The sequence below is a fragment of the Panicum virgatum genome, chromosome 2K (genome assembly GCF_016808335.1).
Source record: "Panicum virgatum strain AP13 chromosome 2K, P.virgatum_v5, whole genome shotgun sequence".
NCBI lineage: Eukaryota > Viridiplantae > Streptophyta > Magnoliopsida > Poales > Poaceae > Panicum > Panicum virgatum.
Window position 1 is genome coordinate 3,243,756 of NC_053137.1, and position 22,136 is coordinate 3,265,891.

At 43.0% G+C, this 22,136-nt stretch overlaps 2 protein-coding genes, 2 long non-coding RNA genes and 1 pseudogene across 4 annotated transcripts; 2 read left to right on the plus strand and 3 right to left on the minus strand.

The window, feature by feature from the left end:
- Positions 1-704: 704 nt before the first annotated feature.
- On the minus strand, positions 705-3,324 carry LOC120661271 (L-type lectin-domain containing receptor kinase SIT2-like). Its single transcript, XM_039940039.1, has one exon. It carries the CDS (start codon positions 3,108-3,110, stop codon positions 1,053-1,055), a length of 2,058 nt encoding a protein of 685 aa, XP_039795973.1. The 5' UTR covers positions 3,111-3,324; the 3' UTR covers positions 705-1,052.
- A 4,314-nt stretch (positions 3,325-7,638) lies between these two features.
- Positions 7,639-8,900, plus strand: LOC120661283. Its single transcript, XR_005669860.1, has 2 exons — positions 7,639-7,892; positions 8,589-8,900. It is a non-coding gene; the product is annotated as an uncharacterized LOC120661283 (long non-coding RNA).
- A 363-nt stretch (positions 8,901-9,263) lies between these two features.
- Positions 9,264-11,966, minus strand: LOC120661262 (annotated as a pseudogene).
- Positions 11,967-14,521: 2,555 nt separating this feature from the next.
- Positions 14,522-20,003, minus strand: LOC120661279 (L-type lectin-domain containing receptor kinase SIT2-like). Its single transcript, XM_039940079.1, has 2 exons — positions 19,258-20,003; positions 14,522-15,955 (listed from the first exon to the last, which is right to left on the minus strand). The coding sequence occupies exons 1-2, from the start codon at positions 19,953-19,955 to the stop codon at positions 14,623-14,625; spliced, it is 2,031 nt and encodes a 676-aa protein (XP_039796013.1). The 5' UTR covers positions 19,956-20,003; the 3' UTR covers positions 14,522-14,622.
- Positions 15,809-21,743, plus strand: LOC120661280. Its single transcript, XR_005669857.1, has 3 exons — positions 15,809-15,952; positions 19,255-20,737; positions 21,101-21,743. It is a non-coding gene; the product is annotated as an uncharacterized LOC120661280 (long non-coding RNA).
- Positions 21,744-22,136: the final 393 nt, after the last annotated feature.

Here is a 22,136-nt window from a genome sequence, read left to right on the forward strand (position 1 = left end):
TTTTTAAGGCATAAAATCCAAATATTGCACAAACAGATAAGTTCCATTTTTAGGAAAAAAAATTATACGAGTTTCATATATTTCTAATTTAAAATGAATTAGTTTTGAATTTTTTAGACCAAACCACATTTCGTTTAATTTATATCATTTAATTTATATAAAAAATTATCTTTGAAACCACCAAAGAATCCAAATTTATCTGGTTTCAACAGTTGGATGGCTATAATAATCATGTGTTCTAGTTGAGGATTGAAAATCGAACTATCGTGCTAGTTTGAGGGAGAAATTGGAGTTTATTTTCCTTTTTCTTTTATGAAGTCTGATCCAAACTGTAGAAAAAAATATAAAGTTGTAGGGAGGATGACTAGCGTAGTTTCCATGAGCTTTATGATTAGTTGTCCACTTATTTTTCACACATCTATTGCTACCTTATAAAAAAAATGAGTATAAGTCATGCAATGAGTCTAAAAATTAATTTAATGGCCATCAAAATAAACTTGACAAAATACAAATTAAGTGACACGCAAATTACTATGAACTTGACAAAATACTAATTGACACGCAAATTAGTAATGACAGATATTGGGGTTCGATCTTGAACAGACGAGAGATGAGGTAGGAAGAGAGAGAAGTCAAATGAGTAAGTAAGCAAATGGCCAAAAGTCACCCCCTTCAAGTCCTAGGGATCTATAATTATTTATAGAGAGGAGGAGACAATTATTTACATTTATTCCATTGGTGGGGCTGAATATTACATATTGGTCCATAAATTTTACAACAAGATACTTAGTGATTGTAACTAAGTCCTTTGACCTTTAACTTAGCCTATTTTATACACAAAGGGGTTCTTAGCCTTAGGTAGCCTAAGGTGCACCCCCAACAACAGATCACAACATTTGTCGTGTTTTCACAAAGTGAATAGTCATGTCAGATTTACACTACATAAAAGTTGTGACACAACAACAAGCAACCAGTAAGGACCCGAAACAAAACAGAGGCTGTGTGTACGCACATGCTTTAGATACAATCAACCAATATACTAGTAGTAGCTGTCATCTTCCAACCGAGATGCCTGGTGTCATGGTACCCATGCTGGTCGCGGACCACGGATACTGCAGGACGGACTGGTCGAAGGACAATTGGTTGCGCATGAGGCTCAACAAGCTCATGTTCGCCGGCGCCAGCTCCGGCAGCGGCGCGTCGCCGTCGAGGTACTGCATGACCTGCCTCATGGTAGGCCTCTCACCCGGGAACGGGTGCGAACACATCAACCCAAGCGTCAGCACCATCCGTGCCTCGTCGACATTGTAGTTGCCCTGCAGCCTCGAATCCACGGTCTCCTCGAGAGCTCCTCTGTGCCAGTACTCGAGCACCCGGTCGACCAGCATCGCCCGGCCGTGCTGGACGCTGTTGCTGACCGGGCGGCGGCCGCAGGTGACCTCGAGGAGGAAAGTGCCGAAGGCGAAGACGTCGGTGAGAGGGGACGCCTTGCCCGTGCGCGAAAGCTCCGGGGCAATGTAACCCATGGTGCCAACCACATGTGTGGTTTGCAGGTCGGTGCCATGGTCGTACAGCCTTGCAAGACCGAAATCGCCGAGATGTGCGATCATGCCGCCGTCGAGGAGCACATTGCTGGCCTTGATGTCCCGGTGAATGACGACCTGCTCCCACTTCTCATGGAGGTAGAACAGCCCTGAAGCCACATCTTTGATGATCTGAAACCTCTGAGCCCACTCCAGTAGGGGCTTGTTCTCCTCGCCGTAGAGATACTTGTCAAGGCTACCATTGGGCATGTAATCATAGACCAGAAGGAGCTCACCCTTCCTTCGACAGTAGCCGAGTAGCTGCACGAGGTTGCGATGCCGGAGGTGGCCGATGCTGACAACTTCAGAGACGAACTCCTTTATCCCCTGGCTCGAGTCATGAGACACCCTCTTCACGGCGACCTCCGATTTGGACTTTGGAAGAACTCCCTTGTACACCTTGCCGAACCCGCCTGCGCCGAGCAGGTGCTTGCTCTTGAACCCTTTGGTCGCGTCGAACAGTTCCTTGTACGAGAACCGGTGCGGCCCAAACTCGACCTCCCAATCTTCTCTCAGCTCATCGTACGCCATCTTCCTCTGCACGATCACAAAGACTGCAATGCATGCCGCCAAGATTATTACCAAAGCTGCTGCAGGCAGTGCAATCTCCAAGACCTTCGTCATCCCAGTCTTGTGGCCAGAGGAGTGTGGCAGCCTTGGCATCTTGTTGAAATCAATGGGTGGGGCAGGTCCGTTCATGGCGAAGCTCCAGGCAAGCACGCAGTGCCGCGACTTGATCGGCCCGGTGGCGGCGGAGAAGCCGGCGTAGGCATGATCGGTGATCACAGCTGAGAGGTCGGTGGTGTTCGAGAGCAGGGGCTTGGATGGTTTGGCCACTCTCATGGGAGCCAGGGTGACATTGATCTGCTTGGCCTCCCCATCGTAGTCTACCCACACTTGCGTGACCTTGCCGTCAGTGCTGATGAGACTCAGGTTCTTGAGCGTACCGTCCGTGTCGTCGTGGAAGGCGGCAGAGATGGATTCCACGGAGGAGAGCGCGTCGATGTCGACGCCGACGTGGTTGTCGTCGATGTCCTGGAACTCGTCGTTCTTGATGGTGTCGAGCTCCACGGCGAGGAAGTGGTTCCCGCTCGCGTTTGCGGGGCCGCCGGTGCTGTGGCTGTTGAGCAAGCCCAGGTACTGGGCCGGCGACGCGTTGGAGAAATCCTTCCCGGCGGCGATGACGAAGGCCATGCCATCCGTGCTCACATCCGAGGATGCCGAGAGGATGGCGAAGACGAAGGTGAGGGAGAAGGACCGCGCCGTGCCGTTGGGGGAGTCCTTGAACTGAAGAGGGATCCGGTAGAACGCGTGGCCCTTGACGCCAGGCTCGTTGTTGGTAAGCTCAAGGAGCCCTTCCCCGGTGACCGCGGCCGTGCCGTCGAGGGTGAGGTTGTTCTTGGCGCCGGCGAAGCCCGAGAAGACAAAGGACTCGTTGCCGCCGGCGACACGACAGAAGCTCGGAAGGTTGAGGCTAAGGCAAAGGAGGAAGAAGGGTACAAGGAAGGACTTGGGAAGATGCTCCATGGCTGGACTGTAAGAAATTCAGCGAGCAGTGTGCATCCCAATTTCACAAGGTACTCTTCTTCTAGAGATAGTCGATTCTGTTTGTAGTCTACCTGCTGAGTACGTTGTTCTTGACGATGTACAGCGATTGACCGGCGGCCAGAGCAACTTGTAATTAAGCTCTACGAGCTGATGACCGAAGACTAGCACCGGTGGATGCCGTGGTCGCTGTGTCTCGTGCTGCACATGTGACCAATGTCTGAATTTCCTAAATATATAGTGTGGTGCTCACATGGCAAGAATTTGTCTTTTTTGTGAGGTACACTTGTGCCCTGCTGTTTTTGGAGTTTTGCCGGAACGTATCTTCAGACGAATCTCGGAGAGTTTAATCCATTCCATGTGGCCCCCCAAAAAACCTAATCCAGACCTTGACAGTATTGAGAGATAGATTCTTTTTTACTTGGCTAGTTGAAAGTTTACAGAAAGAAACAAACGTAGTATGACTATCATCAATTGGGTACCTTTCGTGGTGGCGTTACGCTGCCGGTTCCAAGGAAATGACGCGCGCTCGCCCATGGCCTGCCGACGTAAGGATTTGGAGTTGCCATGGATCAGGTAAGACTGGAGATAGGCAGGGCAGATTGGTCAGGTCCAACGAAGTTAATGGCAATTTTGCGAAGCCAATAATATTAGCGATGTCAAGTTTGCAAAAGCCACACGATTGGGATGGTCAAAATTCAAACTTCTCTCTTTTTTACTTGGCTAGTTGAAGCTTAACAAACACAAACTTAGTATGACTATCAACCGTGGGCACATCATATTCTAGCTAGGAGAACTGGCCTATCCTGCATGGGCTATTTAAAATTAATATAAAATAAAACTTATAGCTAATAATAATTATAATAATCTATCTCACGTCCTCTTTCTTCATCTATCTATATTATTCTAACACATACTCTAAAATACATATATTTATCATTATCTAGTTACAACAGATTTTATTTTGCATCACACCTCTATATGTGTTTGATATAGGTTTAATTGAACCATTGTTTGTAAATTGGCATTCTTCATGATACATGAATACATGGTAACACATATCATGTGCAGTATTTTATATAAATAATAATAATAATATATTAATAATGATAGAAATATTAATTTAGAATTTCATATAGTTGCATTTTAATATTTTGTTATAATTATATAATTTATATTCAGATTTAGAGGTTACTTAACTTTTAATAATGACATAATTGGATAATTTATATGCAAAGTTAGGGCTTATTTGCATTATGTTTATAATTGCATAGGTGAGTACTTTACACGAAGATTAGGAGTTACTTCAGATTTTTTTATAATTGAAGAGGTGGGTAATTTAGATATATATTAGGGTTTATTTTAGTCTATTTTTATTTTTTTATTTTTTTGAGGAAGTCTATTTTTATAATAGCAGAGGTGAGTAATTTATTAGGAAAGATAATAGATCAAATGACTCTTATAATTAGAGTGGTCAAATTGATGGCGGGATGTTTTTGATTTTGTGACAATTTCGGTATTTCTCTATTTTACTATTTTTTGAGTGTCCACCTAGAATTCTAAGTGGCTTCACGTAGAGGCTTGAGAGGACCCTCCGGTTAGTAATAGTTAGAATTTTAGAGTGCGAACCTAAGATTCTAGCCGGCTTCACGTGAAAATTTTGAAAAAAATCTTCGATCATTGCGGATCGAATTTGTGTCAAATTAATTCATACATGCTTTTTGGAGAGAAAAAAAATTGGACGGATGCGTACGTCGCCGTGGTTGGAACACATCGAAGATTTACCATCGTATGTATATTGACCGTGCTTTGGACGGCAACTTGGATGACACCGCCAGTACTGAAAACTACAAGAAACGGTAATAATCCAATCCAACATGCAGCAGTTCTCTTGATGCCCGGACGTGCAATGACTGGTTGGCGAGGTCGTCTCTCTTTTGGATCGACGACGTACCCGTCGGTAATTTGTTTTATGCAAGCCATTTTCTATCTCTGACACAGAGTCACGGAGAGGGCCTTCCTATCCTTTCGGCTGCTCGGGCTCTACAGCCAGTAGGAGTAGATGAGCAGTCGCAGTCTTTTTGGAGATGCCGTCAGATACGGTGTGCTTTAGGTTCCTTAAGTTTGATGGCTGCCCGTTGACGCTGCGCACAGTCCTCCTATCAGTTTCAGGTTGGGCCCCAAGGAGACACTGACTCTTGATGTCCTTGCCAGATCGATTGACTGTTACAACGCTTTGTGAACGAAGTTCCCCACAGTGAGGATATTTTTCATTAAAGAAGAGAGTTTATGTACCAGGAATTGAGATTCAGTGAAATTGCCTCGGTGATATTTCCGTGACATTGAGTCACTGATATATAGAACGGGTACCGCTAATTTGCGGTCAACCGCACGGGGTCGATGCGTCCGGTCGATTTGCGGACATGACATAATTCCATATCTGGAATGTAGCGGGCGAATCTAATTCCCGGGTGCCCTCCGTACGGTCGATTTGGGAGCATATGTATATGCTGTCTGTGTGTTCGGTGCTGGTTGTTAACTTCACATTGGGAACTACGGTGAACTAATTTATTTTGTGGGTGTCCGCAAAGGGAAATGGAGGAAACTAATGTGGACAAAAATTTCAAGAGAAAAAGTTTTGAGAAACAAAATTTGGGAGAAAAAGTTGGGGAACAAAAATTCAAAAGCAAAAACTTAAGATCCAATTTGGGGATAAAAATTTTAAAAATAACTTTTGGAGACAAAATTAGAAGCAAAATTTTTTGAAAGCATAACTTTGTTACCTAGTTTGGGATACAGATTTCGGGAACAAACTTAGTCATTGGTTATAACTTATAACTAGGTAAGGAAAATAAAAATCGAAACAGAAAAATTGAAGATAAATATTTTTGAGATCGATAAATTTTGGAAAGAAAAGTCGTCATGCAAAATTTTTCTACAAGAAAAATTTCAGGAACAAAAAAAAGTTGAAGCAAAAGATTTTAAGATAGAGAGATTGGAAATAAATGTTTTGGCATAAAGTTTTAAGATAAAAAATAAAAATAAAAATTAGAACACATGAAAGTGCGTGGCTGGAAGGGAACCATGTAGATATACCTGCTGCGCGTGGGCCCACTGCCCATGTGCCCGGGGAGCGCATCGACCATGCGGAGGGCTCCGCACGGTCGACCGCAGAACCAGTATCCGGATATAGGACCCACGTGGCCCCGAAAGCATGGATCACAAGACCTCAATGTCATGAGAATATCATCGTGTCACTAAATCTGAGTCCATGTACGAGGGACTAAAATGATGTGGGCATTACAATACGATCATTTAAGATGAACGTATGAGCTTATTCCTGTACACTTTTAGTAATTTTAAAAATAGATTGCTACTTAAGAATATTATTATAATTACGAACAATAAAGAAGTCCAAGAAGTGTTTGGAGCGAGACATGGAGCAAGAAAATACCAGCTCGGGGGGTCCAAGCTAAGTGAGAGGCCCTCAACATATCAAATTTGACTCCAACTAGAGTCCTGGACCAGGCCACTGAATCCTAGATCGCGTAAGAGTCCAAATTCGACACTCTACATATGTACGGAAAGATAAGGAGACAAACTTTTCAATTCCACCAATCCCACATAATTATCAGGTCCGAGTGAACAGGAATTGTCCAGAGTCTATCAAGGTGTTGCGCCGTCGTATTTTGAGCCGTTGGGGTCATGTATGATGTCGAAGTCCATTAAAGACAAGTTTAGGGTTTCATGGATGACCTAAACCATTATATTCAGTATTTGTCATCCAAGTTAGGGTTGCATTTACTTAGATTAATCTTCTTGAACAGTTCGCCATCATCGGTTCATAGGACTCCAAGTTTGTGATCTTACGATCACCTGCAGTCTTGTTGCGTTCTTTCTCATTCCTGCGTGTGTTCTTCAATTTGCAGGCAAAAATTAGCCTTCGTGACGAAGTCAATCGGGCTCTACACGGTTGATATCAAGAGACGACGTGGTCCTTCAATTGAGAGCTCGGGTCTTGAGCTCGGGTCTTGTTGACCGGAATCCGGATCATTTGTGTCATGTTGTCAATAAATCGGTAGTTATCTTTCTTACGGAAGATCGGACGCCCTCGTGTTCCCATCATAAAAGACCTACGAAAACATACAAACAAAAGCATATTATACAGAGTTAACCATGCTACCGCAGCTCCTCCTTTTCTAAAAGTACAGTTACTACTTACTAGCTTTTCCTACGGTTTTGGAAAAATTTCAAAAATATAATCTCCTCGCAACCACATTGCTAGCACTTTTATAATTAGTTAACAAAATATACTGTAAAATGGTTGGCTGCTGGTGAGAATAAACTGATAGAAAACTGTTGGCTTCAGAATCGGGCCAGAAAACTGATAGAAAACAAGAAGCCGACGATAAACATGGGCTGATGGGCTGGCAGGCCCATAAGGCTGCACTCAGCAGGAATCACCAAAAGAAATGAAAGGCTCCAATTCTTTTCATCTCGGCCCATTTGGCCGCCCCACCTCTGCGGCGCGTCGCCGCCGGCACCGGCAGCGCTCGCCGCTCGCCACCTCACAAGGCTCGCTGCACTGCCCGGATTTACCTCCTCCGGCTCCGAAACAGTACTCTACGAGGGACCTTGGAGTCAGCGCTGCGGCGGGCGTTGAGCCGAGCACTCACTGCGGCTAAGCCAGTCGACTCGGCGGCGGCGGCGGCGACGGCCGCACCGCCTGCCAAGCAGGCTCCCGAAGGCAGTTGCCTCCTTCCGGTGACTAAACCTTTGCCTAACTACTAGTCCGGTTCGTTTTGGTACTCTAATGGTGTTTATGATTCCAGGATTTAGCATCATTGTTCTAGCCTGCAGTATAGCATTTGGCTGTATGGGTCCAGTAAAATTGTATGCTCAGCAACAGTTAACCTGAACCTCAGAATTTCTCAATTGGGAGTTATAGCTTCTCATGTGAAGACGGTCCCGCGTCATTATTCAAATCTTAGCAATTTCATAAGTTAACTCGAAGTCACAAACTGCACTGAACATACTTAGTATGTTTCTGATTTATTCCTCAACTAAAAAAAATCCAAGAACCGACAAAAAAATCATTTTTAGTATGTTCAGATTTCAACAGTAAATAGATTAGAACATAGAACTGATTGTTGCACCTTTCTGTGATATAAATGGAAATGAAGATGTCTACTGTTTAGTACATTTGGAGAAATGTGTTCGGTAGTCTGTACCTAGCTTCTCAATACTCAATGTTAGTTAGAAGGCATGCATCAGATTTCTGGGGGACAGGTTGAATCCATTTTTAAGGGCCCTTGAGAAACTACCCTCACTATATACTGTAGCTGTGGGTTGGGCAATTTGGAAAAGAAATATTAATGAGAAAATTGTGCTTTATAGATCGAGCTCATTTCACTTCAGTGGTTGATGTTGGGTTTATAAATTCTCTTCTCCGATCTCCAGTGCAGGGTGGGAGATAATGCGTTTATGTGAATGGATGGGTTCCTGCAACTTCCTCCAGCTTTATGATGACAATGTATGAACTTCCTATGCTACTAATTGATTCTCTTACTTTTGTATTGAGCTTTATAGTGACGATATCTCTCATTTTGTCCATTGTGTTCTTTTACTGAGGCTAAGCTGTTTATGCAAATCGCTTAGCTTTTGTTTTATGTAGTTCCAGTGATGTTTCTAAATATGGTTTGATATGCTACAATAGTTGAAGCAGCGGATGAACCTCCTTCTTCAAATATAATTGATGTATTAGGTTTGTGAGATACATTTCTACAATGTTTAAAATCTATCAAGATGAGTAGAAGGATAGATCTGAGTTGAGAGGGGTTTCATTTTAATTGGAACTGTTCCTAGTTGTCCGATATGCCATAGGAAAAAAATCAATTCCAAAATATCCCTATAAAATAACCTTTCTTTCTGGGAGTAACTATTCTACTTTAAACACCATAGACTAGGAGTTAGGAGTATATGAATAATAGGTTCCCTAAATGCTGAGTTGGGCTGGACCTGCTTGGAAGCAATGAATGAGTTGGATCTGGCTGTCCAGATTTTACTAAAATTCGTTTAATTTAGAACATTGCAAAGTCATAGCATTTTCAGTATATCCAAATAGATCGATAAACCTGCAGGACATGTGAATGTATATTTGTAACCTCAACAGAATAGAACATGTAGACTAGTTCACTTATACAGATAGAGGGCTACTTTGTACACAAATGAAAATCATGAGCTCAGGAAGTCCATGTAATAAGCTGTAATGCTCGACTTTTACAAGATAATGCCCTTAAATACTCTAGCACTACCCCCAAACATTACAAGACTCAGTGCTAAATGCTAAGTATCAGCATAACGTTAAACACCCATGGAAGATCATCTTCCTCTGGAGATTTCAGAAATTGTGCCTATGCTTGATGGCAGTGTATACAGGTCAAATTCTTCATGTGGTATTAGGAAAACCATGCTATAGTCAATGTCTGCATTCTTCAATTTTGGGAGTGGCAAAATCATAATCAAGGTACTGTATGACCTCCTGCATGTTAGGCCTCACATTATTAAATGGATGCGAGCATTACAACTCAAGTTTTAGTGCCAATCATGCCTCATCAGCATTGTAGTCACCTTGTAGCCTAATGTATGTTGCCTCAGTCAATGATACTTTGTGCCAGTGCTCAAGAACCCAATCTACTAACTGCACTCACGATAACATTAAAAACCATGAAAATCATCTTCCTCCTGAGACACCAGATCTTGTGCCGATGCTTGATGACAGTGTATACGGGTCAAACCCTTCTTGCATTAGGGTGAGCATGCTGAAGCTCATTTCTGCATGTGTCAACTGAGGGAGTGGCAAATCAGAGTCAAGGTACTGCATGACTTTTTGCATGTTAGGCCTCACATTAGTAAATGGATGTGAGCATAATAACCTGAGTTTTAGCACCAGGCATGCCTCATTAACATTATAATCCCCTAGTAGCCTGGTGTCTACAGTCTCAGTTAATGATCCTTTGCACCAATGCTCAAGAACCCAGTCTACTAACACCTCTTGGTTGTAATCTGCATTATTGTTTACTGGCCTTTTCCCACATGTCACCTCGAGAAGGAATGTGCCAAAGGCAAACACATCTGTGAGAGGCGATGCCTTTCCTGTCGATACCAATTCTGGAGCTAAGTACCCCATGGTACCAACCACATGTGTTGTCTGTAGGTCAGTACCATGATCATACAATCTTGCTAGGCCAAAGTCACCTAGACGTCCGTTCATCTCACTATCAAGAAGAACATTGCTTGCCTTAATATCACATTGAATGACAACCTTTTCCCACTTCTCATGGAGGTAGAGTAAACCTGATGCAATCCCTTTGATGATCCAAAATCTTTGAGCCCAATTCAATGTGGGGTTATTCTCTTCACAGTACAAATACTTATCAAGGCTTCCATTTGACATGTAATCATATACTAAAAGAAGTTCACCTTTTCGCCTGCAATAACCAAGTAACTGAACAAGGTTGCGGTGTCGAATGCGTCCAATGCTTACAACCTCAGCAATGAACTCTTTCATACCCTGCCTCGATTCATGGGACACCCTCTTAACAGCAATGTCCAATTTGGATGATGGGAGGACTCCCTTGTATGCCTTCCCAAATCCTCCTGCACCGAGTAGGTGCTTGTTCTGAAATCCCTCTGTGGCATGGTACAAATCCTTGTAGGAGAACCTGTGTGGTCCAAACTCAGTTTCCCAATCTTCTTTCAGCTCAGTGTATCGTAGCCTCCTCCTAAGAAGTAAAATGATGGTAGCTCCCATGACTGTAATAGATGCTGCAGTTGCTATTGGTAGGATGATTTCCAAGAGTTTTGACTGAGGTTTTTGACCCTTCAGAGGTAGCTTTGGGAGCTTGGTGGTATCAATCTTTGGAGCTGATCTGTTCATGCTGAAGCTCCAGCCAAGCACGTAGTATTGTGAGTTAACCGCACCAGTTGATGATGAGAAACCAATGTATGCTGGCTCTTGCAGCACCATTGAGAGGTCATAGTTTTTTTAGATCAATGGCCTTACTGGTTTCTCCTTTTCAAGGGGAGCTATGGTCACATTTATTTGCTTGGCTTGTCCATCATAAGCCACCCATACTTGCATTGCTTCACCACTATTAAGACTTAGGTTTTGGAAGCTAGCACTTGTGTCATCATAGTAGCCTGCAGAGGATGACTCTATGGAGTTTAGGTCATTGATGTTTATGACTACATGGTTTGCATCAATGTCCTTGAACTCAATTGATAGAGCTGTATCGAGCTCCACAGCAAAGAAATGGTTTTTTGGGTTTCCATTCTTCACAGTATTTGTGAGACCCAGGTACTGGTTAGCTAATGCATCTGTGAAGTTCTTGCTCGGAGCAACAACGAAGGCCAAACCATGCTGGGTCATACTGAGGTAACTAGAGCGGATTCCAAACACAAAGGAGATAGATAAGGACTGCACTTTACCATTATGTGACTTGCGGAAGTGCAAAGGAGCCGGGTAGAATGCATGCCCTTTGCGATTAACGATGCCATTTGTTAGCTCAAGGAGTCCACTCGGTGTAATTGTGGCAGTTTCATCCATGGAGAGGTTAGTGCCACTGAAGCCAAGGTATAGGAGCGGGCTGCCATCTGCGCTGAGAGTTGCTAGGTGAAGGCCAAAGGAAAGCAGGAGGCATGGAGGGAAGAACTTCATGTGAGGTGTGAGGAAATCTTGTAAAGAATCAACAACGGTGCAGCAAGATGAAGCAATAGGCCAGTTGTGGTGCTTTTGCGTTGAAGGCTTGGTAGGAGTTAAAACAAAATTGAGGCAAGGCCAAATATCTACCGGACTAGTTTTTCCACACGTATCCATGTCTGAAAGTGTTAGAGAGGGTGATGTTTTCTGGTGCAAGTAATGCCGCTAATTTACACTGTGAAAATGACATAATTAAGGAGAACAAATTAATTAATAATTATTTTAGACTATTAATTTGTAACTGGGAAAGACCTCCCGCTAATAACCTCCCCCAGACCCCGCACAGTGCGGGAGCCTACAGCACTGGGTACGTCCTTTAATTTGTAACTGGATCATGCTAATGAACGTCTTGTGGACTATTTCTTGCATGTTTCATAGTTGGTTAATTATCATGGCATCAATAGAATTGCAGCACATATGCTATTTTATATGTTCATAGATATTTAGTGGAGATGGTTGCTTATGTATACTTCAGAATTTCATTCGTAAGCAGCACACAAGTAATGATTCATTTTATGGGTGGTAAATTGTTAGTGATCACAAAGAACTATGTTTCTTTATTGGCCTACAGCAAGGGCCTCACTTGTGAGCCAGCTATATGAGGCAGATATTTCTTCAATGTGTGGTTGGAAATTATCTAGAAAGAATAAGGAACAATTATCAAACTAGATACTACAATTTCTTAGGGGGTCAGCACTAATCCAAGTTTTATCTGATCCAAATCAACATTTGAGTTATGTTCCTCTTCCATGATTGCGAATATTCTCCAGAAAAGAATTATAAATCTGTAATCAGTTAGCCTATGTTGTCTTAATGAAGATTTTGGTATTTTCCATACATGATAGTGTCTTTTTCCTGTAGTAGTTTCATTCTATTTTTATTTTTAGTTCAATAGTCTTCTTGTAATGCTAATGAAATTTCTTCCATTATCTAGAAAAAAGTTCTTGTAATGCTACCCTTCTAATGTTCAATAAACCCCCTAATATATTGTTGGAATATAAGTGAATTGTCCACCTCTCCCCATCATCTTAAGCTTTTGGGTTGAACTGGTCGGTGCATGCAACAGAGGTCTCGAGTTCGAATCCTGGCTAGTGCAATTAAATAAAATAATTAATGCTCGCTCCTATTCCACGTCTAAGGCCTGAGGGAGCCTCCACGTGAGGGGGAGTGTTGGAATATAGGTGAATTGCCCACCTCTCCCATCAGCTTAAGCTTTTGGGTTGAACTGGTCGGTGCATGCAACTCAATATATATGAAAACATATATTATATACATAACCATAAATAAATTTGCAAACTTGTCTATGAAATTAGAAGTTAAAAGAAATTCTACAATATGATTAATGTTAACCCAACCATAAGGTATAATGGAAGAAAATTTTATGCCTGATTTTGTTGCCTATTGCTACCGCAACCACTTGCTTTCAGTTGTTTTCATGATGGCTGTTCCCTTCCGCAACCATTCATTTTAATGATGATGCGATGTTTCTCTCCATGACCTTTAATTGATTCAGAGGCTTATTTTGTAAAGTTTTCTGTTTTTTCTAAACCATGCCTTCTGCTTTAGCCTCAGCCAGGCATCCTCTAGACTTCTCGTTGCCTCACCATCTAAATGAAACTTTTTTATTCGAGTCAAAGTTTATGAAATACTAATACTAGCTGGACTAAGTTTTATTTCAGAGAAAAAAAAACTAAGGCTATTCAAGAGAATCTCGAGTCTTGGTTTTTTTTCTTGGAATTGACTTAAACTGATAGGAAATTTGAACTGATCTTGTTTTCAAGTTTCAACCCCCAACTCTTTGACATACATGAACCAAATTTGCCTTTTTAAGTGTCCGGTTAGATTTTTCGGAGAAGTTCCTCTTATCCTATCAAGTCACAGGCTCTCAAATTCTTTTTAGGAGACTTAAGGATTATTTTACTGGTCCTACTCAATTAAGGATTCCTACCTACTTTAATTTGAGTATACGGAGGACTATATAAAGCCAAGGGCTGGCCATAAGAACCAAACCTGATTAGAAAATTTAAATGATATACGACCTTATCCCAAAGCAAGGTAGAAGCAACTGCAGTGCATGAGATGATAAGAGGCAAGGTTACTCATCCAAAGCCTTGTCCAAGTACCAGCACTTGTAGCACATGATGATAGCAAGAGACTGACAAATAGTTACATTATATTAGTTTGTATTCATATACTATGCAGTAAGCTTAGCCAAACATTGTTCATTTTGTTGCTAATATTTTGGTTATATCTGCAAGTTTCATCTACTGAAATTCTTAGTACTATGTACGTTTGTATTGTGTCATACTCCCTCCGTTCCAAAATGTAGGTCGTTTTGACTTTTTTAGATTCATATATTTTGCTATGTACCTAGACATATGTTATATCTAGGTGCTTAGCAAACACTATGAATCTAGAAAAGCCAAAACGACCTACACTTTGGAACGGAGGGAGTACCTTTTAATTTTAATACATATCAGTGACATCTGCATTCACATATGTAATAATTTCACATCTCTGATGTATTCACCCACCCACCCTGGAATTTCCTTGCATCTAATGTAAACACATTACAAATAAATTATTTCAGATTAGACAGACAACTTTATGTAGGGTGGCACAAATATCTAACTATAGTGCTCTTAATTTTACAATCTGAATATATCAATGGTTCAACCAAATCACATTTTCTTATGATAAAGACAGCAAGATAATTTTTAGAGTACATGCATTTCATCTACCTCCTGTGAGGTCAGATGTCATACTGTTATTTGTCGTTGAGAATGAGTTTGTCAAGGTCGCTGGGTTGAAACATCTGTTCTGCATGAAAGACAGCATGCTAAAGCTCATATCAGCTGGCGTTAACTTATCCGGTAGTGGAACGTTGCCGTTGAGATACTGCATGACTTCCCTCATGCTTGGCCTTAGATTGATAAATGGGTGTGAGCACAGCAATCCCATCTTTAGTATTAGGCATGCCTCATCAACATTGTAGGCACCTTGGAGCTTGACATCTACTGCATCTGTGACTAATCCTTTGTGCCAACAGTCAAGTACCCAATCGACCAATAGCAGTTGCCTATCTTGGCCAGTTTGCTCAATGGGTTTTCTCCCGCAAGTAATTTCAAGAACAAACATACCAAAGGAAAATACATCGGTAAGTGGAGTTGCCTTTTTAGTTCGTCCTAGCTCTGGAGCTAGGTAACCAATGGTACCAACAATATGTGTGGTCTGAGGTTCGGCACCATGGTCGTATAGCCTGGCTAGACCAAAATCACCTAGATGTGCATTCATTTCACCATCAAGGAGCACATTGCTTGGCTTGATGTCCCGATGGAGTACTACCTTCTCCCATTCCTCATGGAGGTAAAGCAAGCCAGATGCTATTCCTTTGATTATTCGCATTCTTTGATCCCAATTCAAAGTAGGCTTGTTCTCTTGATCATACAAGTACCTGTCAAGACTTCCACCTGGCATGTATTCGTACACTAAAATAAGTTCACCTTTTCGGCGGCAATAGCCATGTAACTGCACAAGATTACGGTGTTGGAGGTGGCCAATGCTTACAACCTCGGCAACAAATTCTTTCATGCCCTGCTTAGAATTATGGGAGATTTTCTTCACAGCAACCATCACCTTAGATTTTGGAAGAACTCCCTTGTATACCCTTCCAAATCCTCCAATGCCCAGTAGATTCTTGTTCTTAAATCCTTCAGTAGCATAAAACAAGTCCTTATATGAAAATCTGTTTGGTCCAAACTCAACCTCCCAATCTTCTCGTATTTCAGCATACATTAGCCGCCTTCTAACCAGAAGAATGACAATGGTGCCTACAATAATAACAAATGCTGCAGTAGTTATTGGAAGTATGATCTCCAAAACCTTGGATTGAGGATTGGGGCCTTCATGGGGTAGCTTTGGTAGCTTGGTGATATCAATGGGAAGAGTAGGCCTGTTCATGCCAAAACTCCAACCAAGAACATATTGCCGTGAAATGAATGAACCTGTCGATGATGAGAAACCGACATATGCCTTGTCTCCGAGCACTCTTGATAGGTTGTAGGTGTTAAGGCCCATTAGGCCCATACTCTCTATATGTCACCCTCCAAGGGGACTTGTGCGTTATCTATCGTATCCAATATCAGTGACATGGTAACAGAGCAAGGTTAGGGTTAGGTCTCCTTTTTTTTCCACCAACGGCGCGCCGTCCGCCGCCGCCCCATCCTCGCCCGGCCGCCGCTCTGTCCCGGCCGCGCCGCCGCTTCATTCCCGGCTGCCGGTCCGCCCCGTCCCCGGCGGATCCGAGCCGTCCGCGCCGTCCCAGCCGCCGCTCCGTCGCCGGCGTTGTCCTCACCCGACCGCCGCTCCATCCCCGGCGCTGTCCTCACCTGGCCGCCGCTCTATCCCCGTCGCTACGCCACTGCTCCATCCCAGCCGTCGATCCTGCGCCGTGCGCCTCCACCCGGGCCGTCCGCGCGCTCGTCTCGTCTTCCGCCCGTTGTGGCCCGTACAGCTCTTCTGGGTCTCTTCCCAGCCGTTTGCCTGGGCTGCTCTGTTCTGCTGCTACTCTGTGCTCCACTGCTGTGCCGTGCGGCTCTGCTGCTTGCTCCTGCACTTGCTGCTTGCTGGTGCTCTGCTGTGGCTCGTTGTTCTGCTACTACTCTATCTCTTTTGGTGGTGCATCAAGATACATCTGTTGTTGCTGCCAGAGAACCATTTGCTGGTTCAGCTGTTATACTTGCTGCAGGAAATTTAGCTGAAGTTGCTCAGTTGAAAGCTGTTGCTGTTGTAGGATCTGCATCTGTTGATTGTGCTGAGTTTCATTATTCCTCATGGCAGTCAATTCTATTGTTGTTAGTATTGTGCTTGATGGTCAGAACTATCCCGAGTGGGCCTTTTGTGTTCAGACTGCACTTAGGGGTCATGGATTACTCTTCCATTTGACTGATGATGCACCAGTTCTCGCCGATGATCGGCGCAATGCTGCTGATCTCAAAACATGGCAGATTAATGATGGCAAGGTGATGGCTGCCATGGTCAACAGCACTAAACAGTCCATGATTATGAGTTTGTCCAAATTCAATACTGCCAAGGGGATCTGGTCTCATTTGAAGAATTGCTTTGTTCAGGACAGTTGTGCTCTTTTACATACTCTTATGCAACAAACTCGTGTCATCGAGCAAAATGATATGTCTATTGATGAGTATTATTCAGCTTTTGATCGTCTGATGAGTACATTGCTCTCTATGGTACCTGCTTGTACAACTACTCCATGTCCAGCTCATCAATTCATTGAGAAGTTCTTCACCTACAGATTTGTTATGGGAGTTAGAGCTGAATTTGATTCTCTTCGTGCACGATTGCTTCACAGTTCTGACACTCTCACCATGGCTAAGGCATTGTCTGAGTTACTTGCTGAAGAGACTCGCCTTAAGTCTATGTCTTATACTACTGGTGTGAGCTCTCACAGTGTGTTGGCTGCTGCTCAGAAGCCTAGGAGTTCCTCTTCTCAGCCCTGTGTGCATTGCAACAAGACCATTCATCGCTCTGAGAATTGCTTTGCTAAGTTCCCGGAGAAGTTGGCTGATTTCCGTGCTTGTCGTGCTACTCGTGGTCGTGGTGCAGGACCATCTCCTAGAGGTTCAGTTGCTGTTGCTGCCACTTCATCTGCTGGTACTTCATCGTCATCTTGGGTTCTTGATTCAGGAGCCTCCTTTCATGTGACATCTGATCAGTCGCAGTTGGCTTCTACTACGCCTGTCACAGAGGGTGCTTCTGTGCAGACTGTTGATGGTACTTTATGTTACATCACTCATAAGGGTTCTCTTTGTGATCCTCATTTTACTGTCCCTAATATTTTCTTTGTCCCTGAACTATCTATGGACCTCCTTTCAGTAGGACAAATTACAGACCACAATTGCTTTGTTGGATTTGATGACTCATCTTGCTTTGTACAGGATCTATGCACAGGGGAAGTGATTGGGACTGGCCGTCGCCGTAGAGCTGCTCCTCGCCTCTACATCTTAGACACCTTGCGCCTACCTTCATCCACTGCATCTCCAGCTCGAGTGCTTTCCGCTGCGTCTGCTTTTGCTGCGTCCTTTGCCCAATGGCATCATCGTCTTGGCTATTTGTGTGGATCCCGTTTGTCTACTCTAGTAAAGTCAGGTTGCTTAGGTCCTACTTCTGTTGAGTCTGGTCTTCATTGTAAGGGTTGTCATCTTGGAAAACAAATACAACTTCCATATTTTACTAGTGATTCTCACTCTGTTAGACCTTTTGACTTGGTCCATTCTGATGTTTGGGGTCCTGCACCTTTTGCTTCAAAAGGTGGTCATAAATATTATGCCATTTTTATTGATGATCATTCTCGTTATACTTGGCTTTACTTCATGAAACGCCGCTCTGAGTTGCTCTCTATTTATAAATCCTTTGCTCGCATGGTTCACATCCAGTTTTCTGCCCACTTTTCGTTCTGATCCTGGTGGTGAATATTTATCTGATAGCTTTCGCCAGTTCCTAACCTCAGAGGGTACTCTTGCTCAGCTTTCTTGCCCTGGTGCTCATGCACAAAACGGTGTGGCTGAACGCAAACACCGTCATATCATAGAAACTGCACGCACCCTTTTGATATCTTCTTTTGTACCTTTGCACTTTTGGGGTGAAGCTGTTTCTACTGCGGTTTATCTCATCAATAGACAACCATCATCCAAACTCTCTGGCAAACCACCTGGTGAAGTTCTTTTCGGGACTCCTCCACGATATGATCATCTTCGAGTTTTTTGGCTGTATGTGTTATGTTTTGTTAGCACCCCGTGAGCGGACTAAATTGACTGCTCAATCTGTTGAGTGTGTTTTTCTTGGATATAGCCTTGAACATAAAGGCTATCGGTGTTATGATCCGTCTTCTCGTCGCATTCGTATTTCACGAGACGTGAGCTTTAATGAAAACCGACCCTTCTTTTACAACTCGTCCACTCACTCTTCATCCTTTTCCACAGAGTCCACCTCGTTCATGTGTCTTCCTCCCATTTCTGATCCTTCATCCATGCCACCATCATCTACTGTATCCACACCTGATGTCCTCATTCCCATTGCACCACCTTCCACTTCCACGTCATCTTCCTCTTACTCTTCTAAACCACCTATCACCCAGACTTACACTCGTCGTCCTCGCTCTACTCCCACGGCTAGTCCTGATGATGATCCTGTTGCTGATGCTTGTACTAACACTGATGAATCTCATGATGTTTGTAATCAGGGATATCGTCTTCGTGACCGTGGCACCATTGTACCTCCAGATCGTTATGGGTTTCCACGTGCTGGTGCAGTTATTGCTGAACCATCCTCTTATAAAGACAGTAGGTAGTAGAGAGCAGCAGTTTGAATGGTTTGGCCACGTTTAAGGGAGACAAGGTCACATTGATCTGTGTGTTATCCTCATCATATTCCACCCACACCTGCATCACTTTGTAGCTTGCTAGTGTCAAGTTGTGGAAGTTACCATTTCTGTTGTCGTAGTACCCAGCACTGCTGGAATTCGCAGAATTGAGCCCGTTGATGTCGATGCCAACATGGTTGTTGTCTATGTCCTTGAATTCATCATTACAGTTGGTGTCGAGCTCAACAGCAAAGAAGTGGTTGGTCACATTTCCGTTGCTGTGTTCATTGATGAGTCCCATGTACTGCATCGGCATTGTGTTCGAGAAGTTCTTGTGTGCGGCAAGAAGGAAGGCGATGCCATGACCACAGATGTCGGGCTGGACACAGTAGATGGCAAAGATGAAGGAGAGAGCAAATGACTGTACTGTGCCGTGGGGTTCTTTGCTGACGTGGATTGGGGTCGGGTGGAAGGCATGGCCTTTGAGACGAGCAGTGCCATTAGTGAGTTCAAGTAGGCCATTTGGTGTGATGGTAGCTGCACCATCAAGGGTGAGGTTCGCACTGGTGAAACCTGAGTAGACAAATTGGTCTCTGCCAATTCCAAAGGCTGAGAGGTTTAGGTGAAGGAAGAACAGGTGTAGAATCAGCAGCAAGAACAAGGGATTCATGTAAGAGTATGACATGAGTATTATTGACTCAATGAGGACGCTAGGACATAGGCTTCACCACTACTGAATGAACTTGCACTACATTCAGCAGTTTATATTTTTGCACTGGAGCTAGCCATTCTGTTACCAAGTCTATACAGCATGGGCTCGTAAGTTGCTTGTCAACTTCCTATTCTTTCAAGCTTTTTCACAGATATCACTACCTGACTATGAGTGCATTTAATATATCTAAGATGAGATTTTTCATTTAGTCATGTTTTGTTAGAATAATTGGCCGTAGTCTATACGGCATGGACATGTGGCTTGCTTGTCAAGGTCCTATTCCTTTAAACTTTTCATAGGTATATCACTACCAGAGGGTATGTGTGCATTTATTATATCTAAAATTAGATTTTTCTTTTAGTCATGTTTTGTTAGAAATGTCTGATATTTTCTAGCATAGCAGGACATCCAAATCGACAGTGGAAAGTTCAGTGGAATAGTTGAACTTACACATGCTATCTAAATTGAGAAGCAAATCTGACCTTGGAATACAGGAAAAGACCTGATACCTCGTTGGAATATTTCTGTACCATATTTTTGGCTCCCTCGAACTTGATTATTTTTTCCTCTTTTTTTGATTGTATGGCAGTCATTAGTCCATGTGGACCAACCATGGCACCTCGGCATTTAAGAACAGCAGGAATTCCTGAACCCACTTTTGTCAATCAAGCATCTTGGCTCACGCAGCGGTAACTTAGATTGTGACTGGAACGGGAAGACATTATATGTGATATAATTCATGAACGGTATATGTGGTGAGTAGTCTACTATCAATGCAATAATTTACCAATGCTATGCTTTGACTGTATATAGAGGTATCTTTCTAGTTGTGACTGGAGTCGTGGAGATTACCTGGAATCTAGGACCCTGAAATGCTCAGGCAAATGCCATAAAATGCTAGGATAGAGACCGGATGAAGTAATGGCGACAAAGTTGTTGGTTTCCCTTTGATACATCACACTGAAACCTTGCTCATAAGGATTTTCAGTTGATCTTTGGATATTGCAGTTAGTACATGAAACCTGTTTTTCCAATTATGCTCTGTTGTATAGAAAGTTTTGTAAATTACTACCTAGTGTTCTTTTTTCATCCAAATTATGGTTGATTTATTTCTGCAGGAACATCTGTTCATCGGTATTTCATACAACCAAGGCAACGGAGAAAATTGAGATTGAGATTTGTGACGCTAATGCCAAACACCATGTTGACTGGGAACCAAGGACCACAATCTGTGGAATGGCACCGGAGCTGAATAGGATGTATGACCTTTTAGATTCTGCAGGCTTGCATTATTGCAGTTTTGGTTTCATACGGGCTGTCAATTTACATATGAAGTCGTGAATGAAGTTCTTTGGCCACAGAATTGAAGTCTTGGGTACGCTATTCTTCACACACTTCTGTTGAAGGCAATGGAACTGGAGAGATAACACGGCAATCCAGACCCGAACAAGACCTCTGTGGATGATAACGTTCGAGTTTATGTGAAGCTTGCTCCGTCCCCTGTCTAACTTTGATTTCTCCAGCCAGATGCTGTCCATAAGTGAGGCAAGTGTTGTCTTGTTATTAACTTGTGTTGTACGTCTTTGAGCTATCTCTTGAACCGTTCAAACCAAATACTTAAGGACAGCCAAGTGCAGGGGTGACTAAAGGAAAATAGAATGTGTCGTGTGTGGTTTGTGAGTGCACAGGTCCACAGAAAATGTAAGAGACTTCCCTGCTGAACTTCCAAGTACTGATTGAGGCAACAATATTTCTTCATACAGAAATAAACACCTTCATTTAATGAACGATACGGTTTTTTGTTTCATTTTTCGTTTGATTTGAGAACCCCTTGAACTAATCTTTTCAAAGGGTTTTTAAAGAATTTTGTTGCTGTTTGGCTATAGTGGCTCATGCATCATGCATGATCTCGTGAACATAGACTGAAAGGGGCAGGTAATATACTGTTCCACGGATAGCTAACCACTGTTGAGATTAGCTAATCTATGTATTGACTGTTAAAGAGGTATTATCTTTCTATGTGTGACTGTTGGAGATTCCCTAGCATTCGGGATACGTTAATGACGGTGGAGACCCCTGTGACATACTAGTGCCTGGTCACTGACGTTTTCTTAATGACAGCCAACAATAATAAAAGCTCGGATCGAGACTAGA

Coding starts and splice junctions, on each gene's coding strand:
- LOC120661271 (XM_039940039.1), bottom strand. CDS start 3,110: ATGGAGCATCTTCCCAAGTCCTTCCTTGTACCCTTCTTCCTCCTTTGC.
- LOC120661279 (XM_039940079.1), bottom strand. CDS start 19,955: ATGTCATACTCTTACATGAATCCCTTGTTCTTGCTGCTGATTCTACAC. Junction 15,956..19,257: donor TTCAAACTGCTGCTCTCTAC/TACCTACTGTCT, acceptor AATGGGCCTTAA/CACCTACAACCTATCAAGAG.